Source organism: Hesperophylax consimilis, chromosome 10 (genome assembly GCF_061612785.1).
Source record: "Hesperophylax consimilis isolate HC1 chromosome 10, BYU_Hcon_1.0, whole genome shotgun sequence".
In the NCBI taxonomy this organism is placed as follows: Eukaryota; Metazoa; Arthropoda; class Insecta; order Trichoptera; family Limnephilidae; genus Hesperophylax; species Hesperophylax consimilis.
This window is the reverse complement of record NC_142845.1, coordinates 8,494,296-8,514,482: the sequence shown is the minus strand read 5'-3', so window position 1 is coordinate 8,514,482 and position 20,187 is coordinate 8,494,296. Positions and strand designations below refer to the sequence as shown.

Below are 20,187 nucleotides of genomic sequence, written 5' to 3'. Positions count from 1 at the left end.
TTTCTTATTATCCATTGATAATTTTGAAAAACGGAAAATAACAAAAATTCCACTCAAGATTTTAACAATATATTCTCATTTAGTCATGGTTTGTCTGGTTGCTAATAATTCTTAGGCATATAGACCAATCCTCTCGTATCGCATATTGATTATACAGGTCAACGCTACCAAGACCTACCATGTAATTAATTATAAGGCTAATATTATCCTATGACATTTAACGATTTATTTCCTATAAACCGTACAGCGCTGTACCAGGTGTTAACAAGAAACACCAGCACGTCGTAACGAAAACGTTCGACAAAATTTTCAGAACACTCATAAAGTGTTCTCACCAAATGACCAGACAAAACCCAAAATGACCTTAAGTGCAATTATTAACCCAATTCATTGGTTAAGATTCAATAATGTCCCAAAATGACATAAATATGCAACCACCATTTGTCCTTAATGACCAACAATTTTAGATTTCCAAATCTAAGACATAATTACGTTATCTTTACAAAAACTATTTCTTCTTACCGGGTATATATTATAATTCATCTTCCTATGAGAACATACACACCGCACTTGACATGGCGTAACACATATTACAATTACACAATTTTATTTCGTCTCAACTTTATGAAGGACTTTACACGCTATTTCTTTTTATTGATACCGAGGCAATCAAATACGTGTTTATAATTAAAAAAAATTTACACCATAATTGACATGGCATAACATATAATACAATTACACAATTTTATTTCGTCTCAACTTTATGAAGGACTTTACACGCTATTTCTTTTTATTGATACCGAGGCAATCAATTACGTGTTTACAAGAAATTACAATACACAACCCATAACTAATTAATAATTAGTTAGGGAACAATTACACAATTTTAATTTACAAACATATTACATACCACTCAACAACTACTGTGTGTGATAATTCAATTTCTGTTATATAAGACTTATTCGAGTCTTTTTAATTTAAAAATCGAGAACTACATAATCCGATTTCTAGAGATTGACTTCCTTAAAAATAACGACACGTATTCACTGCGCAAGAAGGAGAAAAGAAAAAAAATTCCAGAAAAAAAAACAAATAATTGGTATGTAACCAATTAAATACAAAAACATTTGACATAATTTTCTATATAAGAGAATGTCTGAACAAAAACCACATACGGGGTTTCTCATTTGAACTATACAATTTATAACACAAGATATTTGAGTTATATTTACAAAATGGGTTCCTAATCTACCACTGATAACTTTAAGTGATGAAGAACGAAATCATCACTTCAAAAGTACAGGACATTTCTTACGCCGTTTCCTGTCAACGAAAAGAAGATTATATATACAAATATAACCTTAATTTGTACTCAAAATTGGTATATATTCTTAGTACAATAATTCCACGAAATATAAATTAAGTTTATTTTTCGGTCCCGGGCAGGATATTGAATGCTTAAGGCGGTTTTTTCCTTACTATAATAAAAAAAATTCCACTAAAACTTAAGGTTCTTGAATTTAACCCTCAATCAATGTAACGTGTCGTGTTTCGTAACGAAATATATACAAAAATGTATATTTTTAAATATAATTTTATATAACTTATGTAGTTACTTCATAACTACAACTTATATCTTCTATATCACATAAAAGTGTCTGAGTTTTGATTTATTGTTATTATTACTTTAAAACGAGTTATAGTTATGGAAGAGATAGGTGAAAAGAGAGAGAGAAAAAAAAAAAAATTATATTGTATTTCTATAAGATGTCTGCTAGCTAGTCAGAATCTCACAGAAACATAATAAAATAAACAGAGTGGCTACTATGCCAGCCAATAATAAATGTACTCAAAGATTCATGACGTCTTTGAGTTATAAACATTGAATGACACATAGCCCCTTGTTTATTCAAATAATATTATTAAAAATGCACGAAATATGTATTATAGTTTACATAATATATCGCATTAAACTGGGTGCGAGAATGAAATATACGTATCAACATGAAAGCGGCGACCTTTGACGAATTCATATTTATTATTATTATGCGTAAATATTGTCTGTTGCGACGCGGGAATGGATCCTTTGTCGGTATTTTAATAGTCGTGAATTATTAAGATATATCAAGTTACTGCTCGTAGCGTGTTTTATTTTTGACCAAACATTTATTTTCTGTGTAATATTTTTCTGTTGCGAGTTTTTATTCTGATCAATGATTTTATTTTCTGTAATATTACTTTTGCGGCAAGTTAATAATAATAATTCCTTGTCGTTATATTATTAACAGTGAAATTGTTAACGATATTTATTCTCAGACCGGATGAGCAAAGTGATTGTAATTGTAATGACCGCCGTTGCCTTTTCAAAATTTAAAATTCTACCAATATTGGGAGGATCCATGATTTAATAATGGGAACGACCGGTAAAGTCTATGGATCTTAATTTAAAAACAACCAATACGATATTTATTAAAGAATGTGAATTAAAATAACTGAATTTAATCCTATCGCAAATTGACACTTGGAAGTTCTTTATAGTATTTGAATTATTTCAACTTATTATAATGAAACAGATAAGCAAAGCTTAACCTGACAAAAAGAATCATTTCTATATGAAACAATTAAATTGCATTTCAAAATTGAAATAACACCTCTATCTCTTGGAAACAACCACATTTAATGTTTATTACGCCGTAATTTCTCGTTGGTTTATTGCGTATTTAGAAATTGGAACTGCGCATTACGACTACCGACGGCACCTATATACTGCGTACGTGTACCGGGCGACGGAACAAACACTCCCGGATCAGAAATGAATTATAACACACAGCTGTGGATAAAAACATTAATACACAAGAATATTACAGTAACACATAACAAGAAAAGACACATTCCATCGGGTAATTGACTATCCAGGTTGGGCGTCCAGTGTTACATTAGAGCTTATTAACGTAACTTATAGTTATAAGTTGTTACATTAGCATTCCAGCCAAGTAATATGCTATATATGAGTGAGTACACAAGCTGAGCTTGTACTCCAATCTTCAGGGTGTGGATTATATATAGTCAATTTCCCAAATGAAACAAGTCTCTTGATATGAGTTTTTATTGTACAGGTAATACAGGTAATACAGGTTATCAAACAGATCTACAAAAGGTACATAGCTCTTTAAGGCCTGACTTGTTTCTAGCAATCTATTGACTCTAAGGGCTCTGATTGACAAAGGTATAATATTAGCTCACGTGTACTTTACGGTGGATGCGGTGAGACGGTCAGCAGGTGCCATAGGCAGGGGCCTAGGCAGGGTGCAGGACGGAAGCCGAAGGACTGCCACCGGGGCACGCCACGCTGGACGACAAAGGACGCCAGAGCGGCGGCTGGAGGCGCAGAGACGATGGAGCAGGGCGGGGGCACTGGTTGGAGGGCCAAGGGGCTCCACACAAACAGGCTGGAGCGGCAGACGCCCAGGACTGAGGCAGGGGTCTATGAGTTCACTGTTCTCAGCCTGGCGTGGACGGTAGGAAGGGCGGCCGGCATCAACAGGCGAGGAAGTGCTGGAGCACGGGTCGGTTCGCCAAGGGGTTCTTCACGACCCGGCTGTGGTGAGCAGAGGTGTCTGGGCCGTAGACAGCATGTGGCCCGGACGGAGGAGACATGACCCAATTATATAATGTTACGTGCTGGTGGGCCTCAGGCAGAGGGAGACATGACACAGCTCTACAATGTAATGGTGCTGGTGATTCGGGGGATCCCTTTGAAGTGGAGAACTGGTACTCGAGAGGCGACACGCAAGGTGAAACAATTCCGCCGGTCCATTTTTACGGCGTCACAGATTTGAGCGGCAAAAGTTAACTCGGAACCAACACAGCATGTTGCAATCCGCGCGCTTCCCAGGGAACTGACGCGTGGGTAGCTGGCCGCGAGTACTTGACCTGCTTTGGTCGCTCGCGGGGGGGGCTTGTCCCACTCTTTGGCGCGTGCCCCATGCCCTTATAAGGACACGTTTTGCATCTTAGCCATATGATTGGTTGTAGGTACTTATAGGCCTACGTGACCAATATCAGGTCGGAGACATCGCGGATGTACGTGTATGTATTGGTGTTCACCCGATTGTAGACATGCCGAGATGCGTATATACTAGTGTGTTTACACGCTCTGGGTGTATGATCGAATTCCGGCAACGCGAGAGCATATACTTAACTTTGCAGTTAGCTCTTGCAAGCTTTGTGCAAACATAACACTAGGTACTTAAATACCTTCCTTTTTAATTATTTTATTTATTTATTTATATATATAAACGCCTAAAAAGGCTTTTACATAGAAGTGATACATGATGCAGTGTACATAGGAGAATATGTATTATACAGGAGATATTGACAGTAAATAGATGTAATACATTTTAAAGAAGGTACAAAATACACACTTGTGAAATTGTGATTACAAGTAATTACAATTATGAGTAAATATTAAAAAAAATATGAAGCAATAAAACGTAAGAGTAACATAAAGTAAAAAAAGAATTACAACAACACTACATATAAGACAAATCATTAAAACTAATTTACCAACGCTACTCTAATTTGTAGGATTCAACAAAGTTTTGATGTAGATTATACTTTATTCTATATATGGAGTCAATAAATAAATCAATAGCACCCCCATACTTGTTGCCCAGATCATGCATCCTATTGGTCAGTGAATGTTTCTGATAGTTGGTCGAGTATGTATTACAGAAGAATGTTATATTTTGTCTTGTATTCCTAGTTGGCACATGTAGTTTAATAGTGGCAAGGATGGCAGGACTATCAATTAAGTTGTTAATGACTCTGTGTAACACAACCAGGTCTGAAATAATTCTCCTGTCAGACAGTGTTATTAGATGCAATATAAACCATAATATAGCTTGTACTTTCTTTTTTCAATCTCTCTTCAGGCAAAAATGAAAAAAAAATGTGAAGAAGAAAGGCTAGATTAAAACGGCGACTGTTGTTTAAAAAATATCTTTACTGAACCATTAAAATGGCCACCATCTTAAAACGAAAACGGATCATACAAACAAATTTATGGACGGACGAAATGCAAAACGGTGGAGTTAAAGACTTTGCCACACTCAATCAATTCATCTTCAATTACACCAGAATAAGCTCAATAATTTTTTTTTTCTTACTCTTCACGAGAAAATTTTTTGTTTTTTATATTATTTTCTTATAAATTTCATTTTCTTCTTATTATGTTGTCTTATTAGAGATACATACCCAAGAAGGAAATCCATAAAAGATTTCATTTTGGCTATACTACACATGTACAAACTGATAAAATAAAATACTACACTTTCAATTATCTAAATTAAACTAAAATACAACTATCGTGACGAAATGCGAAGATATTAGGATTTTCATGAATACATGTTCCGACATTGTGATAACATATTATTAACGCCATTTACTAAAAGTTTATCAGGAAACCGGTTGAATCATTCGTTAAGGCCTTCAATTCGGTTTTTACCTAGATTACCAATAATTTGAAGAGATTATTAATAAATTAGCAATACCCATTATTCTCCGCTTTAAATTTTAAAAACAGATATTTGCCCTTTTATAAGCAAGCTACAGAAATTTTAGAACAATATATTATTTATTCTGAAAGCAAACGCATTAAAAGATTGCACATTAAATTACTTAAGTAAGTAGTATATAAAATGTATTAAAAAATATATTTATTGCAATATTTAACATCGTCGGGAGTCGTGACGCGAAATGATCTCTAAAACTGAACTGATCTCTAAAATTTAACTACAAAAAAAGTTCTATCAATAAAATCTAATCAGTTTGGAATTCACTAGCAAAAAAGTGGTAGGTACCTACTCAGGACGTTTTTTGGCTTATCTCGTAGGTGTTAAAAAGATATTTTTTTATGATTAATGCTTTCAATAAACTTGAATTACTATGTAAGCCTTGACAAATTGAGAAAATTTCGTATCATTTCTCCGTCAGTAATGCACGAGCCATAAAACAATGCCCATGGCTTAAGTTGGTATCGATAACACAACCAATAACATTCCTTTAAGTTTATAAACATTAGTGAGTTCGTGAGTTAGTGAGCACCTAGAAAACTTACTAATATAAAATATTGTTATTTTATTAATAATCTGGTCAAATTATTCTTATTCTTGTTAAGAACGTGACTGCAGGCCTTTAACGAATGTATTGACAGATTTGATAGCAAAATGTCAGTAAAACGCCAATGTATTATGATGACGGCGGAATAAGTGATCATAAAACTACTAATATTGTCGCATTTTGTCATAATATTTATCGGGAAAAGAACACCTGCATTAACACGTGTTTCGATATATTCTTAATGGGTTCATATTTTACCAGGAAATTAATTGGTATCCAGTTTTTAAAAGGATTTTCATCATCAGCCTTACTCATTTTTCTCCATGTAAGGTACCTACCTTATATTGTAATTTGTTATCTTATATTCCTACCGAATGTAGTTAAAATAACGCGTAACATATCAGCGCGTTAGCTCGCCCCACGAACGGTTCAGAAAAAAAGGATTATATCCTCTATCTGCTTAACGAAAACTTGTGATCTGCAGGAACGTACCGCCCCAAACCAGAGTGAATAAAATATACAAAGTATTCTTCACTTTTGCACTCACCAGCTTTGGGCCTGCACTTCGATAATGTTATGATAGATTAGATCAAGAAATCACTAAACACGGTAAAAAAAACTAATCACTGCACAAGCACGGCGATCATCACTTACAATGATTATTATTTTTTTTTTTTGGTAAACTAATGTTTAAGACAAGATTTTTTATGCATAGCACAAAGGGTAACAATTATTTTTATAAGCAATAATTATTAGCCTGAAACACTCATCCACATTGAAAAATCTCCTTATAAAAGATACATGACGCCAACGGGATTTGAACCCGTATCCTTTCGATTATCGAATTATTTCGTTAATCGAAAGGACACGGTTTCAAGTCCCGTTGGCGTCATGTATCTTTTATCAGGAGATTTTTCAATGTGGATGAGTGTTTCAGGCTAATAATTATTGCTTATAAAAATAATTGTTACAATGATTATGTTTTCCACAGTTTTTACTCAGTTTTTCAGTGGTTACTGATATAGAACTTTCAATATGTAAAATGGAACATTTTACCATCTATGGTCTATTTTCACGTCGTGAGAAGGCTGAAGGCCTTGCTGATTCATTGCAGACTTAGCGCTAGTGGGGATTATTCATACAATAATCTACAGACCCAAGCTATAGGTTTGGGTTCTTGCTCTGCCATTGGCGGGGAGCAGAATGAAGCTAGCGCTAACTGATAGCGTTACGAAACAACGACATTAAATTGAAAATTACTGAAAAGTTATTTTTGTAATGAGTTCTTCAAATTGGCCTTCTAAAATTAGTTAATTATTCCCAAACCACATTACATTAATATTCTGAAAATTCAACGATAATCCCTTTTTTACCTTTTAGCATGACTTTAAATATTGTTATTTTCCACTATCCCATCAAGGGATTTGTGTGAAATTTCTATTTTTGTAGATTATAAATTTTATTCGAAATGTACTCTCATATGGCTTACTTCAGCAGACAGTGAGTATACATTACTGATAGATATTACATTTTAAAATATTTGGAAAAACTATTCATTTGTGTTATAGATAGGTATATTGTACTCTCCTGGTTATTATATGAAGTACTGCTGCCACCACAAATACTAACATTACATATTTAATTTAATACACACAAGCAATTGCTTATTATGGGAGAACATTGAAAAATAATAAATATTAATCATATCATAATATCTTATCTTATTACTAGTGAAATATATATATATATATATATGTATATCACACATTGTAAATTTGTTTATTGAATAAATTGAATTTGTTTTAAAAAAAAATATATATATACACGGTGTCCGGAAACTCGTAGTACAAGCGGGAAACTGGAGAATCTACACCACATGGGGAACCCAAAAAAACATAAAGTTTTTTGATTTGAGCATTTTCAAAAAAAAAAAAAAAACAAAAAAAAATATTTTTCGGCTATTTTAGGGTTAAAGTTTTTTCTGGTGTTTAGCGTTGAATAACCGATGTTTTAACCCTGCAGAGCAGAAATATTTTATGATTACACCGGGTTAAATGAAGGGTGATTTCAAAATAATGCTTCAAATCCGAGTTTCTTCATTTGTTTTACTTTCAAATAGTTTTAATTAGTTGGGTACTTTGATCTTCAGTAATAATTTATAAGAATTTGATTAAAAAAAAAAAAAAAAAAAAAAAAAATCAACTTCAAACTCGATTTACTCGATAACGAAAGCTCAAATAAAAAAAAAATATACTACAAAATCGACTCCAAATGTGATGTAGATTCACCAGTTTCCCGCTTGTACTACGAGTTTCCGGACACCCTGTATATAATTTAAAGAGCGGCTTTTATAAGCAGTGGCGGTTCGTGGTATTTTTCACTGGCGGTTCAGAATATCAATAGACAACATTATGTTTATATGCCTTTTTCATAAAATTTTACATACAATTTCATAATATTTCGCAAATTTTTATTTTCAAGCTCCCTTTCACACCAACTAGTAATATTTTATTTAAAAAATACTATATTTCGCCAGTGCACAATATTATGTATAATTAACAAGTATAACTGCGATAAAATTAATAAATAAAACCGGTTTCTAATATGATTTAAGATTTTCACGGCCAAAAGTATTTTTGTTATTTGTTTTGGGGGTGTTATGCCGTGTTGCGCTAACTCCTTCTTTAGCCAACGTTTCGGACAGCGTTACTGTGTGTCACATTTTCCTTGATGATGGACACTGTAACGTTGTCCGAAACGTTGGCTAAAGAAGGAGTTAGCGCAACACGGCATAACACCAAAAAAAATATTATAAACTACTAAAGGAAACATTTAACTTGCATCTTTGTAGTGCAAAGTTCAACAGCCGTGATGGCTCTGTCATTCTCAGTGATGCTCGTCAAATTCTGAACAGCGATGCACACAGATCGTCTTGTTTTCGAGTAGATTATTAAATTTCACCGTGAGGTTTGTTTTGTTTTTTTTTTGTAAGAAGTATTTTGTGCTGATTCTATAACGCACAGCACGGGAATCTTATCATTATCTTTGACCTATTTTTCGGTCGCGTCGATTTTAAAGACAGAATTTCAATGGCGTGTTATTTATAATATGCTAATATTTATTCACCACACAATAAGCAAACAATGGTTCGAGTTTGATATGGTTAACTTTTCTGGCGTGCAAAGAAGGAACTACACAGGAAGTCCACATTTTTTCTATTCGCAAAATGTACAATAGTGACGTCAACGACTGCAAAGTTAATATTGTCGCAACTACCGTCTGTCTTACTATGCCATTTCCATGCCATAGCTCATACCGTTCTTATTGTACAGTATTGAGCTAGGAAATGTCAAAGACCAACAATGGTCGGAATTCAAAATAACAGGGACATGTGTAGGAAAACAATGTCCAATATAAATTTAGTGTTCCGAAAATGCAAATAATGGAAAAAATGCTTGACCAATGTGAGCATAATATTTTCTAAGGAATCTTTATATTATTTGCGCATGGCGTATTATTGACGGACGTGAAAAGGAATATCAGAATCATATTATATTATAATAGATTTATGGAAATAGATGGAAGAAAATGTTAGGGACGTCCCACTATGGTGTTTAGTGAATTAACTACTTGAGTTAGATTTTCGAAAGAGAATAAGTATCATTATTATAAATATGTACCGTTCGGTTTCCGTATCATTTAAACGTAAGTCAATTGACTTACAGTTAATATGTATTCCGTAATTAATATATTAATTAATAAGCCTGGAATTAAGTAACTTGTATATATGAAGGTCATTAACCTTAGAGAAGAATCAATTAATGAAGTTGATCTTTAATCATTAATACGTGGATGAAGTACCCACTTAACAAGAATATAGATAAGCATCAACATAAATAAATACTTACTTACATATTATTTTATTTATCAAAGATGAATGAAAATAAGTAATTATGACAGATTAAAATTATAAAAAAATTAAATAAAATTTTAAAAACTTATTAACTTATAACCGTCCTTGAAGGCAGGGAAAACTATAAAAATATCCCTTGGAGAAAACCGAACCGGAATAGATAACAGCAGCTTCAAGTAATAATAATTACACTGGGACTTAACTATATTGACATAAGCCAATCACAGTAATCGGTTTTATTCGATCGATACGTCTATAGTTTACCAATCGATTAGTAGCATAAAGAACATTCAAGTTTCATAGTTATTATTAATTTTATCGGATGGAGTAGGGCATAAGAAAATAACCTAGAAGAACTCATTAAAACCCAAAAGGCCATAGTGAAAATTATTCTGAAGGTTCTTTCACTGACAAAATCTTCAACAAACGTAACATCATGTCACTTAAGCAACTCTATTCTAAAACAATACCCATTTACACAGAAACACAAAAAATAACAACTAACACATATTAAACTATTTACATATATATAAAACACTAGATCTCAGGGTCAAAAAAATATTCAAAATGCAACTACAAATACAAAATTTGGGAAAAAATCTTCCTTTACTATGGTACTAAGCTCTACAGTAAAATCCCACTCTCATTAAAAACTCACAACAATATTTTAACAATTAAATCTCAAATCAAAAAGCTGGATACAAAATAAAGGCAGATCGGGAATAGATAATATATGACACCAAATACAGACTGAAACTGAAACCACCTAACTGACCAAAAATACACCATGTAATAGATTTCTGAAAAAAACACTGTTTAATATATTTATAATTCCTTTTTATTATCCATCTCACAATTTTTTTATAATATGTAAATGATATCCTCAGCACGATTACAGTGAGGATATCAATATAGCTATTTGTTACAAAAAAGAAAATAGTAAAACATTTATCATTACTATTATTAGTATTTATTTATTATCAATGGTCTTATGATGCCTAAATTATTGGAATATAAGATAAAATTCAAATTTATACAAGATAAAATTAAATTTAATTGAAGCTGAATTCGATAACGTACAAACTAATTTTCGATGTATTAGTAATAATAATTCTATCATTTTTGTTGCGCTGTTGATGAATGATCACACCAGGGAGAGGCGTTATATTATATTGTTTTATAATTTAACCTTCCGATTTCAAATCCTCGATCTGGCAGAAAACGAAACTAAAAATTCGTATAGTGTAATGTAGTACCTAACTACGGTTGAATATTCCGTAGCAAATCTCTAAATTAAGTGAGAATCTTAACGACATAAGTGATGAAGTCGTGTAAAAACAATATTCGCCGCGCGGCCCTGCGTAACGGATGGACCTATGGTCTAATTTGCCCTAGCGGGCCTAGAAAATCGATCTTTCCTTAAAGTTTATTTTAATTATTTCTGATGAACGTATTACTAAAATCTCAAATGTTTTTATAGGGATCCTTCGGAAAGTTACTAATTCATCATTGAGAAAAATAAAATGTTGTGCTTACCACTAATTTTATAGTTAAAAACGGTATATTTTAATCGCAATGTATTGTTTTTATTAATCTTAAATATAAATATCATACATCCGTAATGATCGCTCTAAAAATATATATTTACTATCGTTACAAATTTGTCAGATTGAATTAATATGTGAACCACGTTATTAGTCTTGTGTAGTCTTAAGACAAACTTGACGATACACGACTATTTATCGAAATAAAAATAGACATTATAAAAATTCATTCATATCATCCGACTTAGCACATTGGCAAATAAAACATATTAATTCATAATCCCTCTGACTGATAAGACCAATATTTCAATAATAATTGTTTATTGATTTTTCAATGTAACGATCATAACAATGATAATAATTCGATATCTTAGTAATTCTTCGCGTTTTCTTAGATAAACGTGTATGCGAGCATTGTATCTTTTTAAGTTTTCACTTATCCGGACGTTCACTCAGTAATGTTTGAAATATTGACATTCGATCTTCCTTTTGTGTTATGTAGTAAAACGTATACTATAAATATACAATTTTTTAAGAAGAATTTGATTTACCTAGTTAATTAATCCAAAAAAAACTTTATCATCTAATTAATAACAATGGGTGATAACAGTGAAAGTGGTCAGAATGAGAGTACATTGGATAAAAGTGCTCCAAGAGATTCAACAGCTGTCATCAAGTCGGTACTTCTGAAGTCAGAAGACGGCGGACCGACAGAAGACTTAGAAATTGGAGACGACTTCGCTTTTGGTCCAGGAGAGAAATGGAGAATCATGAAGAATGTGGTCGTTCTTAGTTTGGCGTTCATGGTGCATTTCACTGCATTCCAAGTGAGTGCACTCTCTTAATAATGCAAAAAATCTTTCAGTATGCAGCTTACTATTTATAATATGAAAATCTTGCAGGCAAAAATGAGTTACGATAAGGTTTTTATTAACTACTTGCAAGTTTAGACGCAATGTCATATTTACCTCTTCATAAAAAAATATGTTTATATGCATCAGTTAATAAAAAGTCTCTCACTAAGCAACTCAGTATTTATTCAAAAATTTAAAAAAAAAAATATATATATATATTAATAATGCAGTCAAATATGTTGTAATAAAGTTTTCGCTGGCTTGGAAGGTGAATTGATGAACTAAGTCAATTTTTAAAACCTCTTATTTCGAATAGTACTCTTTTTGTGTGTTTATTTATTTATTTGATATTATAGAAAGAAAAAGTACATGTGTTACAGTGATGAAATAATATACAGGAATTGGATATATCATCTTAGGTATCTATGATATGTTTCCTTGTAATGTCTGGTAAGTGGTGTGTTTATTCTTTAATTATCAGGTGACGTGTTTAGTATGTAGGTGTGTGTTTGTAATGTATGTGTGAGTGTGTGTGTCTGTATGCGCATTGAACAGCTTATATTATTGACATGATGCCAGTTTTGAATTTTTTTTTTTTTTTTTTTTACAGTAATACCGCACAAGAGTCCCAACTGCTCCCGTCTGGAGCCAGTGAGACTATGGCCTCCCCAATTGGGGTATGTTGTGAGGCTGAGGGTATTGGGGAGGTGAGGGAGATGGGGAAGAGGAAGGTGGGGAAGTACCTGGCTATTCAGATCTGGTCACCAAACACGGCTAAAGCCATTTCAAGCAACGTTTCAATTCTGAATGGTGGTCTTACACCAGGGCGATACTGAGAGTATCTTCCACTCTGGAACGTGCCGCAAATATACTATATATTATTTTAAATTAATTAATTGTGAAATAACACAAATTAATCAAATAAAATTTATTTGCGCACGCCGGGTTCGAACCCGCGACCTTCGGATCTGTAGTCAAAAGCGTATACCACTAGACCACGCCGGCCGTCAAATTAGGGCAGTGAATCCGAAAAAATGACAATATTTGAGTTTAGACAAATAAAATAAAAGTATGAAAAGCTCGGTTAATTGGCTAATTGGATGATGCATTTGTTTTATAATTAAGCGTGTGGAATAGCACTGTAGTTCATAAGTTCTATATAGTCGATGTTATTGTTTAAAATTCTACGTATAAATTTTAAGTACTAGGTACTTACTACTCGCCTTTGCTGCAAAGTTTCAAACGTACATTCAAAGATATTGCTGAATTTGGAGGTAATATATTTTATAAATTTGTTTTCGATACATTCTATACTATCTGTATAAAGTTTATGTTGCGGATTCCAAATTGGCAATGCATATTCCAGTGTACTTCCAACAAATGCGAAATAAAACATATTATATTAGTAAACTCCACCAGTCTGAGAATTATTTATTATTATAATGATGTTTTGATATGCTTGGTGTAACACTAAGTGACCAGCTTGGGCACAGGGGCTCCATCGAAGACACAGTCAAGTTGGCCTCTCAGAAGCTGAGCGTACTGTACAGGCCCGCAGATACTTACACAAGCGCTGACCCTGTACAAATCGCAAGTGCGCCCCAATGTCAAATTTGCAGCCACCTCTAGTTTAGAGCCCCAAAATACTTTTAAAAAACCCTTAACTGTGTGTAGAAACGGTCGGTCCGTTTGATAGATTCTCCTATCTTAAAAAGCGAATTACAATATTTAGAGCTCAGGCGTCAGGTAGGTGTGCTGTTCTTATTTTACCGGTATAAAAATGGAATATGATTTGAGGAAAAAGCGTCATTCATCCCTTCGACACCGGTGTGCACTAAGGAAAAAAGCCCAATAATATTTGTCACAGGAGAACGGATCGCTTCTACGACTCGTTTTTCAGCTTGTTTTACGACAAAGTCTATACAAGACCCGTGATTAATCCTTCCTCTCCTCAAAAATAATCCTTAGACAGCATCCCCAGAAAAGACGTAGTCCCTGAAGGAAGTTATTTTTTACAGATCCTCCTGTGTGGAGTTAATGTAAAAAAATATACTAGGCATCTCTAATTATAATAATAATTTTCAAAATTTTCTAACTAAGGGCATTACTTATATGTTGCCCAGAAGCGAAAATATTAAAAATCCCTCTCAGTACAGACCCATTATATGTTTACCGACAATATACAAAATTTTAACCTCTTGCTTGACAGATTTAATACAGATTTAGAAAACTTAGAAAGATTAATTAGAACTACGCTAACAAAGTTTTATTGCCATCATCCAAATTCAGCTATAGAACGAGTTAATTTACCTAGAAATTTAGAAGGTAGAGGTATAGTCAAAATAACTTCTTTGAAACATAATCAGGTAGAAATGCTAAGAACTTTTTTCCATAGGAAAGCTCATAGCTCGAAAATGCACAATATAATTTGCAAGGCAGATAGAAATATTACACCTTTAAATTTATACGATGAGAATGCCAACATTTTTATAAATCCCAACAAGGAATTATTAGATTCCTGGTCAAATAAAATTTTACACGCAAAACACTTCAATTATCTCAACCAAACGTATGTTGACAAATTTTCGTCTAACAAATGGTTGAGTATTGGAGAGTTGAGCGCAGAAATAGAAGGATTTATGCTTGCCATTCAGGATAGAGTCATTAATACTAAAAATTTTAGAAAGCATATAATCAAAGATACAAATAAAATTGATGATTTGTGTAGAAAATGTTTGGCTTTTCCGGAAACTATAGAACATATTATATCGGGATGTTCTATATTAGCACCGTCCGAGTATACATTTAGGCACAATCAAGTTTTAAAAATAATTCACCAAAATTTGGTAATTGAACATAACTTGATTGACTGCCGTAATATAGTACCATATTATGAATACGAACCAAATTCATTTTTAGAAAACGAATTTTATAAAATATATTATGATAAAACTATACTAACAGACCGAACGATTAGTCATAATAGACCCGATATAGTTTTACATGACAAATTTAAAAAAATAACTTATATCATTGATATTCCAAATTCCTGTAATATTCAAAAATCTGTTAATGAAAAAATAAGAAAATACACAGATTTAGGAAACAAAATAAAAGAATTTTTCATTCTCAGACTATAAAAATATTACCATTCGTTATTTCGGCTACTGGCATTATACCTAGCTCTCTCATTAAAAATTTAGGCGTATTAGATCTATCAAAAAAATTTATATATAGAGATGCAAAAGTCGGTCATTTTGAATACATGTAGGATAACGAAAGATTTTTTAAATATTTATGCTGAGGGATCAGTAGGATTTATAGGCCCTGTTAGAAGTTCTACCGAGCCGAACCCTCTGATATTAAAATATCTGGAGTCGGTGAATTTTTTTCCCATTTGATCTCTCGTGAGTTGACGTGTTGTTGTTCTTGTATTGTTTTGTATTTATTTTACTTATATAATGCACTTGCATAGTGTTGATTGACTAGCTGATCATTTGTGGAAAAGTGAGTGGAAGGGTTTAGTTTTTCCTATGGGGAAAATTTAACCCGGACAACAAAATCGGAAGCATAAAAAATTAATAACACCATTTATATAGGGCAGTTTTGTGTTATTTCACTTCACAAGAACTGTGAAATGCAATAATTTTTCCATGATTATAATTAGTAACCTAGTTAAGTAAGTACATGAGATTATTTTTGTGCCCATTATAATTCAAGATAAATTAAAATTCACCCCATTCTAGAGATAGTTATTAGAATGTCACGGACGAGAAATCTAACCAGTGAATGCAAAGGTTAAATGCATTTCATACCGTTGGTGGCAAAGATCGTATCTATACATTATTCAGAAGCTAAAATTTACATCACGTAGACTGCTACTACTACTCTAATATAATTAGTATTCGTGTCAAATACTCTGTCTTTCTCGCTATATTGAACTAAAATGATTTCTATGAATGGTGAAAACTGGGAAGCTTCGATTTTAATATCATTTTATTCACGCAAAAGTATTCATGCTCACAGGAAAGGTATTTCATAGGATAACACGCTTGAATCGCTCCCAGACAGCAAGTATGATCGAAGGGTAAAACTCTCGACGAGAGTCGAGATCGTGGATTCAAATCCTGCGTGCGCAGGTACATTTTATTTTATTAATTAGTGTTATATCACAAATTCAAAATAATATATAGTATACTTGCGGAACGTTCCAGAGTGTACCACTCTATCTAACCGGCGAACATACCTTGATCTCATGACTTTGTATAAAATCTGTAACAACGTTATTGACTGTCCCGACTTACTGAAATTAATAAACTTCAAAGTACCACCCAGAGTAACAAGGCTTAACGACTTATTCCACATTAGCAGGACGCGTACAAATGCGGGTGTCAGGGATCCAATCAGAAGAATGTGCGAATCACTTAATCAGAATCAAAACCTCAAGGACTCTGACTTATTTTTTGATACACCCACTACTTTTAGTAGAAAAATGAAGACTGTTTTCCTACATAGTTCAAAGTAAACAACTTAGACATACATCGTTTAAATATGTATATTTTTTTAATTTATGTTTATCTATTTAAATGTATATATTTTTTTGTTTTACCCTCTAAATTTTTTCGAAAATAATTTATAAATTCTTATAAGGATAATGCGCATTTCTTTCATATCTCTATTTGTAAAATAATATTCTAATGTATATATTTTTCCCCTAAGTCAAAATATTTGTAAATGTTTTTAACTGCTGTTTAAGTCAATTCGTGAGAAATAGTTTGGATGCAGGTGAATTCTCTAGTTGATGTTTTGTATATTCTTGTCAATTGATATCTGTATCTGTTTTTTCTCCTGCCCTGGTGTAAGACCACCATTCAAAACTAAAACCTTGCTTGATATAGTTTTGGTGACCAGTTATGAATAACTAGGTACTTCCACACCTCTCTCTTCTCTTTATCTTTCGCCTATCCACAATAGCCACAGCCTCATAACATACTACAATTGGGGATGCTTTTCTCTCACTTTCTCGAAGTGGTTGAGAGCAGTTGAGACTGTTGTTCGGTTTTACATTAAAAAAATATAAATATGTATTTGTACTTTGATGGGAAAGTATAAATATACTATTTTCATCATAATTGATTTCATTCAATTTATTTTACCCTTTTGACTGCTTAAATCAAAGATATTAGAAGAACGAGATATGCTATGTTCGCCGCCGGACCGTAGGCGGAGTACTACCTAATTAGGGTACTTTGAATACTATCGGGACGTGTACGCACAGAAATCTGTTCTATGTATTAGTGCGGATACCTTAGCGTAAGCGAAGGTGTGCAGTAGTATTGGTGAACAAAACCGGCGACACTGGGCAAAACAATTCCACACAGTATGAACTGCTCATAGCACATCTCGTTCTTCTAATATCTTTGGCTTAAATATTAATTTCCTAGTTGGGAGCAACTCGAGTGAGTTGTACAAATTTACATTACGTATAAGATAGGTTTATCTAAAAAGACGCTGTCTGGATTGCATTTAGTTCGGGTTGAATCTTGCGATCATACATAAAGATAGTTGCCAATAAAAATGTGCGGTAAAAAATGAAGACAATGTTAGTAGTTCTTATTCGAAGTATGATACAGTTAAAAGTGACCGAGGGGAATAAGGTCCCATTAGCTCAGTTGGTAGAGCACTGTCCCGGAAAGACAAGGGTCCTGGGTTCGAGTCCCAGATGTGACCGTTTCCTTTTCTGATTTTTCTGTTTCAGATTTTCGTTTAGAAATCACTAATATTGTCTTCAATATTTAAATATTACAATTTGAGGTTTTACTCAATAAAGTTATTCCGAAAAATAAATAAAAATTTTATGAAAACCAACAAAAAGAAAATGTAGGTATATAATATTCTAAACTAGTCCCAGCAAGAGCGACGTTCGACCTCTTCTTTCTCACGCGTCTTGTGTGAAAATGAAAATACAGAAGTTCCTGGAACGATTACGTCACCTTCAATCTCTTTCTGGGACTATTTTATTATTAACATGACAAAAATATATATCGTGTTGTATGCTACTTTTAACAATAGGTAGATACTTGCGTAGTTTTTCACACATTTTGACGTTGTGATCGATCAAATCAAAAAATATGATAGGCGTTTTGTAAAAATGTCTAATACTTCACAAACTTTGGAAGTTTTAATCATTCAGATTAATCTTCCATGATTTTTTGTTGCTGTTGTAAGTTTTCCTAGAAATCAAAGGACTTTGAGCTCGGCGTTCCTAATAAAGAAAATGGATTCATAGGGTACCACCGTGCTATTAACACTTGAACCCGGCGCAAGTGTCAGCATCACGTCATGTCCCCACCCAGGCGTCGTGAGTTCAATTCCTCGGCTGACTAAGCCCTCCAACACGACACAAGCAACATTTTCCGCTTACTGTGGTGGTAGTAGGGGATGTTCAAATATTGTCAGATTATTCGTAACCCGGGAATATTTGTCATTTTTATTATTAAAAATTATCTTAATTCCTATTATTAGTTACGGGTTATGAAAGTTTGGTCAGCAATAAATAAGTTCTTCGATTCAAGGATCTTTGATCATTCTAAAAATAAATTAACTAACTAACCACTAGGCTGTTTCTCCGCAGTGGTAGGCAGAGAGTATCTCCCGCCAATCAAATCGGTCTTGGCACACACTCCTTGCCTCATTCACATGCATGCATGGGTTCATACGTAATCTTCATTTATTATTTCATGGCACCACTCAAATATTTCATTCTCTTGATCGCGCCGTGTCTTCTTGTGGCATTCACATTCGCGTCATATATTAACATATAAAAATGCCATAACATGCCCGAACAATCTAATTGTCCTTTTCTCAATCTTGCTCTAATATTTGCAAATCTCCGCATTTTTAACACAAACATACAACTAAAGGATTTGAGAGATTTTTGTTCTATTTCAAACGAGAAGTGTTTTATTAAAATGCATCCAATAATATAAACTGCCAAGTCTGGAGTTAATTACATTTATTTGAATGCAGGTATTCGCTTATTTGCTGTGTTCACTGCATGGTTCAATCACACACACGCCTCAGAGATCTCATATCTACAGCATTCAGTCAACAAAATTGAATTAATTAATTAAAATGTACGCGGTTAAATAATAGCACAATATTTTATTCCCTCATTTCAGTGAATGGTTATTTTTGTTGGCTTAACATTTTTATTGTAACTGTCGGCAATTACTTAATGTCGAATTGGCTAAAAACATTATTTAAATTTCTGTAAAGATTAATTTCAATTGACCTTCAACTTCAATGAACGGGTTTTCTGTTTTCAACCAAACTTGAAGTATTCGATATGACATTGAAGAAGTCGTTAGATATCTCTATTATAATATTCTATTTCTACTTTCTAAGACCTTTGTATTTGAACAAAGAAAATAACCATGTAGATTCTATTAATAATGCTTTCAAGTTTGTCTGGAAGATGGTCCCAGGGTGTTATTTTGACAATTTTGTTAATACGTTTATTTATTGACACCATAAAAGCATTTACATAATAGTGTCATTGTCGCATTAAGCTGTACGAAAGAACACAGTCCGTGTTATTGTACGTTACATGATAACAAGAGTACACATGGTGTAAGTATAGGTAACGCAACGAAAGAAGGAAGCAATAAAAATGCTTAGAATTGATGTATTGGTCTATCTGTGTGAACGTCAAGCGCCGCCCACTAACGCGATAAGGCTCTCTGTCTTGCTTACG

The 20,187-nt window shown here is 33.1% G+C and overlaps 1 protein-coding gene across 2 annotated transcripts in view; it reads left to right on the top strand.

Moving 5' to 3' along the window:
* The window catches only part of LOC149420250 (UNC93-like protein), a 138,529-nt gene that overhangs the window by 17,465 nt on the left and 100,877 nt on the right, over nucleotides 1-20,187 (top strand). For both annotated transcript variants that reach the window (XM_089636552.1, XM_089636553.1), the window contains exon 2: nucleotides 12,080-12,404. In XM_089636552.1, coding sequence (XP_089492678.1) covers nucleotides 12,174-12,404 — 231 coding nt within the window. In that variant the 5' untranslated portion in view covers nucleotides 12,080-12,173. The remainder of the gene's footprint in view (nucleotides 1-12,079; nucleotides 12,405-20,187) is intronic.